This window comes from Echinops telfairi, unplaced genomic scaffold (assembly GCF_000313985.2).
Source record: "Echinops telfairi isolate 266 unplaced genomic scaffold, ASM31398v2 ScPeMD7_655;HRSCAF=1070, whole genome shotgun sequence".
Classification (NCBI taxonomy): Eukaryota; Metazoa; Chordata; class Mammalia; order Afrosoricida; family Tenrecidae; genus Echinops; species Echinops telfairi.
Window position 1 is genome coordinate 10,282,546 of NW_022104553.1, and position 8,645 is coordinate 10,291,190.

Here is an 8,645-nt window from a genome sequence, read left to right on the forward strand (position 1 = left end):
TCAGGTTTCAGCCCTGCCCCTGTCCCTCTGGCCCAGTAAGACAGCAGCCACAGCCCAGTCTAAAAGGTCAGTTCTAGTTTATTGGTTTTGGGGGCGAGGACTCACCCAGTGGCCCCAGTCTTTGTTCTCACACTATGCCCTCCCCCCACTACTACCTACTCACCATCTCGGCTATCTAACCTTCCTCTCCTTCTATTCCCTCCGCTCCCCTACCCCCAGCCAGCCAGCCAGGGCCTCGGACTGGCCTCAGCTGTGGGGGCGTGTGCTGAGCACCAGGCAGAGGGAGCTGAGCCCAGCGCCCACCTTCTCCAGTTCTGAGCAGGACACGGGTACCAGGGTGACATCAGTGAGCTTCTGCAGCGCCTGCAGGGAGGGTACAGTGGACGGAGGGTAAGCCTCTGAGGCCAGAGCCAGCCCCACTTCCAGGCAGCTCAGCTTGGCCCCACCCAACCTTCCAGAGCAGACGCTCCCCTAGTTCTCCATCCTCCCACCAGAAAGGCCTGAGGCTGGTGGAGATGCGATTCCCCTCACCTCTTGGCTGGTGGGCAGGTCCCCACCTCCGCGGTGCAAGAGGAATGGAGATGCCCCCGGCAACCCAGGGCGAAGAAAGAGACAATCCGCGGCAGCGTCGTCTGGGAGGGTCAGGGAGGTGTAGGGGTGATTGGTCAGTACGGCCATGGCCTGGGGTAGAGTAGATGGGGAGAAATCTTAGACCCTTAGAACCTCTGGGCAACCCGGTGGTTGGTCAGTCTGGACAACCACCCTAAGGTGGGGACAGAGTTATGTCTTGGGACTTATGATAGGTCATACTATTGGCCAGAGGGGTGCTAAGAGCTTTGGAAGCATCTGTTAATTTCTACCTCGAATTCAAGAGGCTCTGGCGATGCAATGATTAAGTCACCCAGCTGCTAAACGGAGAGGTTAGAGTTCTAACCCATCCGGGGCTTTCATATAGGCTGAAGCCTGAGAAACTATGGGGGCAGTTCTACTTCATCCTCCAATCTAGGGTCGCGATGAGTTGGAATACACTCAACCGTCCATAATAACCACTTTGAATTCACAGGAGTGCTTCCTGCCTGTACCCCTCCGTCTTCTCCCTTTCTCCAACCCCCACCCGGCAGTCCATTCTTGAAGTCCTATCTTAGATGCCACCTTTGGGGAGTTTCCTGAAACTCAGGCAGAAGATGTGAATTGCCCCTGTTCTACAGCTTCCCTGTGCTCTCTCCCCCTGGATTGTTAAATCTTGTTTACTGGCGCGTCCTTTCCCATCCTTTCCCACCCTGTGGAAAACTCCGTGAGGGTACAGGTTGGGTTTACTTCTCTAAGAGTCCCCCAGGTCCCCGCCTCTCCGACCTAAGTCACGCCCACCCACGTCGACCACGCCCACTCGCCAAGCCACGCCCTCCTCACCCTGACAGCCTTTTGGGCAGCTTCGCTGCTGCCGGCCACTACAGTTCGCGGCCCGCCCATTCCACAGAGGCTGCGCAGGTGGGAGGGACCGGAGACTGGCACAGTGGAGACAGCGAAGTCCTAGGGGGAATCAAGGAAGGGGCTTAGGGGCGTGGGAGGAGTTGGGGGTGGGGGGGAACCTCAAACAAAAGCTGCTCTCAGGCTCCCCCTGCTCTCCAGCTGGACGGAGCCAGTTCTTCACCTGGAACGTGTCTGCCACGATCTCAGCTCCTCGGTGATTGGTCCATTTGGATAGGCCTACGAAAAACTCGCGGCCTGAGCCAGGGCAGGCCGCCGAGGGGGCAGTGGGTGAGAAACAAAGCCCGAGAAAGCCCACTCTCCCACCTCGCTTCCCTGGCCCAGAACCCGACCTGCCAGCACCCGGGCTCACCTGTGAAGAGCACGTCGGTGCCATCCAGCGTCGCGTTCTCATCCCCCATCTCCACAATGCGGAGACCCAGGTCCTGAAGGGCTTTGCGGACTCCATCCACCTTGGGGCCGGACACACCTCACTCCACCATTCCTTCCCTAAACCCTGGAGCTTCGCCCACCCTCTTACCTCCCACCCTCACCCCGCCGCTCACCTCGGGCCGGCGGGCCGGGCTCCAGGGTCGCGTGATTAAGGCTGTGTCCCCTTGGATCACGGCCGTGTCACCCAGCAGCGGGCCTAGCGGCAGCGACTCCTCAGGGGGCAGTTCTAGCAGCTGCAGACCCAGTCGCTGCCTCAGTTTACCTCCCAGCACGCCGTGCTCCCTCTGAGCTTTGGCCAGGTCCAGCGCTGGGAGACCAGCCCCTGAACCCTCCCCCGACCCTAGGCTCTCCGGGACCCCTCGAATCAGGGCATGGGAGCAGCGGCCCAGCCCCTCCCCCGGTGTCCCCATCCCATCCACACGGAAGCCTCCTCTGGCGCAGGGCTGTTTGCTTCGTTTTCTCGTGTTCACCTGGCACAGAGGAGAGAGAGAAAGGGGGAAGGTGAGAAAGAAACAGGCAGAGGAGGGCATGGGGGTGGGTGAAAATGCCCCATCTTCTCTGGCCATCTCCGGGCGCCCCTCCCACTCGTCCCACCCATTTAGACCCCCGTCTTTGATCGACCCCGGGCCCTTCACCTCGCACCTGCGATAGTCCGCTGCTTTAGAGAAAGTCCTACGCACAGGACCCGGACCTTGGTCTCCCAAATACCTGTTGCCCTTGCTCTGGGGGCTTCGGGAGGCTCCTGTCCGGCGCCCCTCTTGGCAACCGCTAGGATGCGCTCACTCCCCAAAAATGCAGCGGCCCCGCCCCCTTAACCCTCCACTGCAGGACGCCAGAGGGACCAGAGGTCCAGCGAGAGAGGCACAGGGGTAATGGGACCAGGAGAGACTGCTAGGGAGGGTCAGGGCCTGGGGGGTGGAAGTCCTGGAGCCCCGAGCAAGGAAGGGAGAGAAGGGCTGAGAAGGAGGGATTCCTTAGCGCTTAAGGAGTTAAGCATCCTCTCTCCACCCCCCGTGGTCACACTGCCCCTACCACGACCCAGTGAAAACCAGACCGAGTCCCCGGAGATTGGGAGAGGTTGAAAAACGAAATCGGGGCGTGGAAACGGGGGCGTGGTTCCGGGGAGCAGAGGCCACTCTGGGTTCCAGGGGCCGGTCCCCGCTAGTCCATCTTCCCCAAAGTCCACCCGGTCAAGCTCCGCATACAAATGCTGGCCTCCCTCGCAGTCTCTGCCTGGCGCAGTCTCGGATCCAGCACTCACAAGAACCAAATTCTGGTCCCCACCCGGTCCTAGGGACCCCCTCACCCTCACCTTCGGCTCACCTCAAGCAGCCGGGATATCCCCCCTCCTGCCGTGCTGCCTTCTCAGCTCTGGCCCCTCCCTTTCGAGGGCAGAGTTGGTGAAGAGGGGAGTCCTAGTCTTCAAGCTGCGGGGATGGAAAGCTCTGCCTTTGGAGGGGTTCCCAGGGTAGGCGAGCCCCTGCACTAAGATCGGGCGGGGGGCGCGACTGTCTGGCGGCTCCCGGGCATTGTCTAAGCGGGCCGGGGCGGGGCTTTCCGGGCCACGCCCACTCCGCCCTGCTAGGCCGGGCCCATTCCAGAGACTAAGCTCCCCCCCACCTTCCAGGGCTCAGCCCCGCCCCATGAGTGTGTGGGCCCACCCAGCTCTGGCCCGCCCTAGTGGATAGGCTGCAAACATGGCCTGGACCACGGGACTGCACTAGGCGGGACCGGCACCCTACTTTCTCACACTAAAAATGGCAGCCCTACCACAACCCACCCTCTTTAATCTTCATCACCGGTCTTGGTCTTGAGTGCAAGCTCATTCACCCACCCACCCCTACTTCCGTATCACCCAGACTTCTAGCCATCTCCGTGTAAAAACACCACTAGATTTCATTCTGTATTTTATTAACGAAATACGTTGTCTTACCCACCCCACCCCTCCATTAAAATCCCATGAGGCTTCCTCTTGGGTTCCCCTCCTCTCCCTAGACAGCCTTGCACAAGTGCCCCAGGATCCCCACCCACTGCCATTTTGGAGTATGTCCATTGGTAGCTGTGTGGAAATCACCCGAGCCTTGGTGGAGAAAATGGAGGGAGGCAAATGCCACCCCCACCCCCACCCCCAGGGGCTTATTTCAGGGCTCTGGCCACTTGCTCATAGGCCAGCTCAATCTCCTCATCATCCGGACACGTGGAGGCGAATTCTTCCCGCGCATATGCATTGCGCAAGTACCGGTGCACTCCCCGCAACTGCTCGGGGATGGAGAATCCACGGTACTTCTTACAGACGACCTAGGGGTGGGAGAAGAGAGGGACCCAATGTGAGTCTTGGGTGGCCACCTTGGCTGTCACACTCGCCTGCATGATCAAATCCAGCCTTCTTATCCAGGCTTTCTAGAACCTCCTCCATCGGCCTTCTCCCATAGATTCTCATTTCCCCCTGACTCATCTGCTGTCACCTTCAGTCCTCATCCTCTTACAGTGTCTTCACTCTTCCACTCCACTGACTGAAACCCCAGCCATTGAGGACTCGTCCTTTCCAGACCACGCTATCCCACAGGGATCCCACGCTATCCCACAGTTCTACTCTGTCCTATCTGGTTGCCGTGGGTCACAATAGATCCAATGGCAGTGAGGGAGGGAGTGACTTTCTTTCCTCTTGATTTTTATTTTTTGGAAGCTATTCTTCAAATGTCCTGAGATTCTCCTTTTCAATTTCCATGGTGAGCTTGGTATCTGCTCTTTATCATTCACTTCTACTTGGGTGTGTTATCTTAGCTAGATTCCACAAATACCAGTCATCACACATCTTTGTATCTTCCAGTGCTTAATGTGCAGCAAATGATCCGATCACACTTCTGTGGCAGACTGACATTGGGCCCATGTTTCAAATCCTACACTAGATTCTTGAGGCTATAACCAGAAATCACGGGAACTAGGAGTTCTTATCTTCCACAAGAGGAAGTGGAAACTGAAGCTACCAAGGATCTGGCAGTGATATGGGGACAGAAAGAACATTCTGGAAAGTAATACCGCGATGTATTGCTTTGGGGCAATCTGTTTGCACCTTCCCTCGGCTTGTATCATGAAATGTAATCCTCTCCAGCAGTGACTGTCAAGAAGGATTGGGTAGGGTCTGTCATCGGTGGCAGTCTTTGGAAACCACCCTAAGAAGTGGTTTTCACCTTGGGAAAGCTCACGGGGTGCGGGGCGGGGGAGGGTACCTGAAAGAGCCATCCCTCCGGCCAGCCTCACCTGACCCTGAGTACCCACCTGTACAATGTGGAGCTTTGGCAACAGGTTGCAATCAGCCAGGGTGAGCTCATTGCCATCCAGAAATTTCCTCTGAGAGACGCCCTCGTCCTCAGCACTGGTCTCATCCACTTCTTCTGGGAGCGGGGATATCAAGTAATTGTCCAAAACCTTTAGGGCTTTCAGGAGGCCCTTCTCCAGATCTATGCAAGAGGAGAGTTGGCTAGAACATTGGGAACAAGCCCAAGCAAGGCCGCCCCCATGACGGCAGAGAACAATGGTGCAGTGACCCCAATATAATAACTGATGCCCATGGAGTTAGTTTTCTAAATCCCTCTAAGCATTTAACATATGAAAACTCGCTTAATGCTCACAACCACCTATGGAGGAGTACCTATTTGTTATCTTCATTTTCTAGATGTGGAAATCGATGTACAGATTGTCTGGCCCAAGCTAGTTGGACTTCGACTCAAGTTGTCTAGAGCTAGAGTCATGGTTCCTAATTAAGCACAACCCCATTCTGCCAGAAAGCAGTCAACCCCCCACCCCCCTCCCCACCACCAGGGTGGGGCACAAGGGGCCAGGAAACAAACAGGAGAGGTTTAAAACTCATGGCCAGTGAGAACACAGGGGGGCATGAATATGAGGGTGAGCAAAACTAAAAGAGGGGAGGATGTTTGCTAATAACACCTCCCTGATAGTTTGATATCCGAACTTCCAGATGTCCCTATTGCCTCCCAACCTCTTGGGTTTCCCCCATTCCTCTTAGGGTCCAGGTCTCTGACCCACACACAGGACTTACTATCATTGAGCGCTGGGTTTGAATTCTTGATGTAGGCAGAAAATTTGGCAAATACGTCCAGCCCAGCTGTGTTGGACTCAGGGTTCAGTGCTGCCAGCTTGGGGTACCTGAGAGTCAATGGGAGAAACAGAGTAAGGTATCTTTCTAGAGGGGAGCCTCGGCTCACCTGCCCTAGGTCCCCAACACTATGTCTTCACTTTCTTCACCCTCTGCTTTTTCGTGGACTCTCCCAGCTCCCTCCCTTCCCCTTGGCCGAGTGCCCTGATACCTGGGAGGGCATAGCACAGCCTCCAAAAATTCTTCAATCTTGTTGGTGTCTGTGTGCACTTCTGTGCCATACAGCAGGAATGGGAGCTGTCCTCCTGGGCACAGCTTCTGGACTGTCTCCGTTCGCCTGGAGGAGGAAGGCAGGCATCAGGACAGGAAAAGGGGGCAGGGAGAGGGGCGCTGCAGGGCTGTGGGAAGATCAAGAGGCTCTGGGTAGATAGAAGGACAGGGTGGGTAGATGGGTGGGGCGGGTATTTGTAAGTGCGAGGAACGTTTAAAGGAACAGAAGTGGGCCCACCTCTTGGTGTCAACGGTAGTGACGTTGAAGGTGACTCCCTTGAGCCAGAGCACCATGAAGAGTCTCTGGGAGAAGGGGCAGTTCCCAATCTTGGCCCCATCACTGCCAGCCTGAAAAGCAGCCCCACCCTGAGGTTAGGCCAGGGATACCTCATCCTCTCCCCAGGACACTCTCTGCACCTCCTGCTCCCAGACCCCGCTGTTTCTGCCTAGTCACAACCACAGGATGGCTGCCCAGGCCGCCCCACCGCGAGGCGCTCTCCCCGGAACTCAGTTCTCCCCACTCGAGCTGGGCCAAGAGGCAGATTTTCCACAGAGGCAGGTTTCAGAGAGTTGAGGGCAGGTAGGAGGAGGTAGGCAGAGGGTCTCGGTCTTACAGAACTTGAACCCAGAGAGGAAAGGGGCTTGGGACTTCAGTGAGGACAGAGTCGCGGCTAGAGTCCCAGATTCCCAGTCTCAGAATGGAGAAGGTGTCCAGGGCAGGAACTCGCATGGAGTGGAGGCTTGAAGTCAGAGCTCTGATTCCTTACTTCTCCCCCCAAGCTATTTCTGGGTGGGGAATCAAGGGGTCCTCCTGAGGCCTTGCTGGGGCTTGGGGGCTCCTTTCTAATCGGCATGTGGTGACCTCATTCCCCCAGGGACACCTCCCCCTAGGCAGCGGGTGATTCATCTCTCAGTGTCTCAGGCCTTAGCAGCTTCCTTCCTGGCAAGGAAGTGGGGGGCAGGGACCAGGGAGACTTTGGCTTGGGTAGCTAAGGCCTCCTCCCTCTTCCCACCAACCCTCCAGGGGTCTCCCAGCACCAGGAATTTAGTCCTCTGACTCTAGATAATCCTCCTGTCCTCCAGCAGGACACAGGCCCAGGACCTCTGTGGTACTGCCTCACCCAGGAGTAAAAATAGCCCCTGAGGGCGCAGTGTGAGAGTGAGGTGGGGACCACACCTAAGAGGGCTGGACCCATGCTCTCCACTCCACTGGGCGCAGGGGGTGAGGGAATGGCTGCCTGAGAAACCCATGCACACAAAGAGACTCACTGAGGGGCCAAGTGGCCAGAGAGGAGGCAGGAAGGGGAGGGGTGGGAGCATTCACAGACAGGCAGGCACAGAGGGAGAGAGGGCACCACAGAGAGGCAGAGAGGGGCATGGAGACCAAGTCCTAAGACTAGGAAACGCAGGCCCAACAGGGGTGTGAAGAGGAGCCGCTCTGAGAAAGCAGGGCAGAAATCAGGAAGGCTACCTCCTGGGGTTTGATACCCAAATGCCAGGGCACCTTTCTTAACTCACATCCACTGAAATGGGGAGTCAGGGACAAGGCTTTTTCTCTTGCTTCTAACCCCCAACCTCCTAAAGGCACCCCCGGGCCTTCCGATTTTTCCCTCCCCAGTATCCTGGGAGCTGTAGCTCAACCCATCTTTGCAGCTTCCCTTTGTCAGCTTCTCCCAAGCCATTCTTCCAGTCCTTGTGCTTCAATTGGCTCCCCTCTCTTTCCACCCATCTCCCAGTTCTTTCCAATGGACGACCTCCCACCCACAGGCCTCCCACAACACACACCCAGAGCCTCCCCCCACCCTCTTCTCTTAGTGCACCCCACTTCCCTCTTCTCTCCTGGCCACCCCCCACTCCCAACCCGCCCCAAAGGAAACTTCTGATCTTTGGGGCCCGCGGGTCTTCACTGGTGTTCCCTTCAAACCCTGTGAGCCTCCGGTTGCCCGGTTCCCCCCCAGCCGACTGCTCTCCCCCCTCTCCCCTGCGGTCTTTCCAGCCCAGGCGCTTTCCTGAATTCCTCGCCCTCAGGCTGCGGGGAAACTTCCAACCTTGGTAAACTTTTCAGCATCCAGCCTTGGGGCCGCCCTGCTCCCACAAACGGATTGCAAACCCCCCTTGAAAGATGGCCAGTGGGGCCGGGGCGGGGTGGGGCTGAGAGTCCCAGAGGAAGGGGTCGGGAAGCTAAGGCTGGAGATGGGGAGAAGGGCCCAAGTGGCGTCCAGCAATTCGGGGGGTCGCCCCCGCAGGAGCCCGCCCTTACCTTGACGAACAGTTCGACCTGCGGTTGTTCCTCAGCCATGGTTAACACGGGGACCAGGAAGCGGGCGTCGCGGGGAGC

General features: G+C 57.5%; 2 protein-coding genes across 3 annotated transcripts; both read right to left on the minus strand.

The window, feature by feature from the left end:
- Nucleotides 1–60: 60 nt before the first annotated feature.
- On the minus strand, nucleotides 61–3,440 carry DDAH2 (dimethylarginine dimethylaminohydrolase 2). 2 transcript variants are annotated; one of them, XM_004711709.2, is made up of 7 exons: nucleotides 3,244–3,440; nucleotides 2,034–2,390; nucleotides 1,841–1,940; nucleotides 1,652–1,725; nucleotides 1,411–1,530; nucleotides 532–681; nucleotides 61–363 (listed from the first exon to the last, which is right to left on the minus strand). In XM_004711709.2, the coding sequence occupies exons 2-7, from the start codon at nucleotides 2,328–2,330 to the stop codon at nucleotides 247–249; spliced, it is 858 nt and encodes a 285-aa protein (XP_004711766.1). In that variant the 5' UTR covers nucleotides 2,331–2,390; nucleotides 3,244–3,440; the 3' UTR covers nucleotides 61–246. The 2 variants fall into 2 exon arrangements, with proteins under 2 accessions (XP_004711766.1, XP_045148760.1); XM_045292825.1 differs by lacking the exon at nucleotides 3,244–3,440 and adding an exon at nucleotides 2,563–2,918.
- Nucleotides 3,441–3,814: 374 nt separating this feature from the next.
- CLIC1 (chloride intracellular channel 1) lies at nucleotides 3,815–8,639 on the minus strand. Its single transcript, XM_004711710.2, has 6 exons — nucleotides 8,568–8,639; nucleotides 6,546–6,655; nucleotides 6,249–6,374; nucleotides 5,981–6,087; nucleotides 5,200–5,381; nucleotides 3,815–4,218 (listed from the first exon to the last, which is right to left on the minus strand). Exons 1-6 carry the CDS (start codon nucleotides 8,604–8,606, stop codon nucleotides 4,057–4,059), a joined length of 726 nt encoding a protein of 241 aa, XP_004711767.1. The 5' UTR covers nucleotides 8,607–8,639; the 3' UTR covers nucleotides 3,815–4,056.
- Nucleotides 8,640–8,645: the final 6 nt, after the last annotated feature.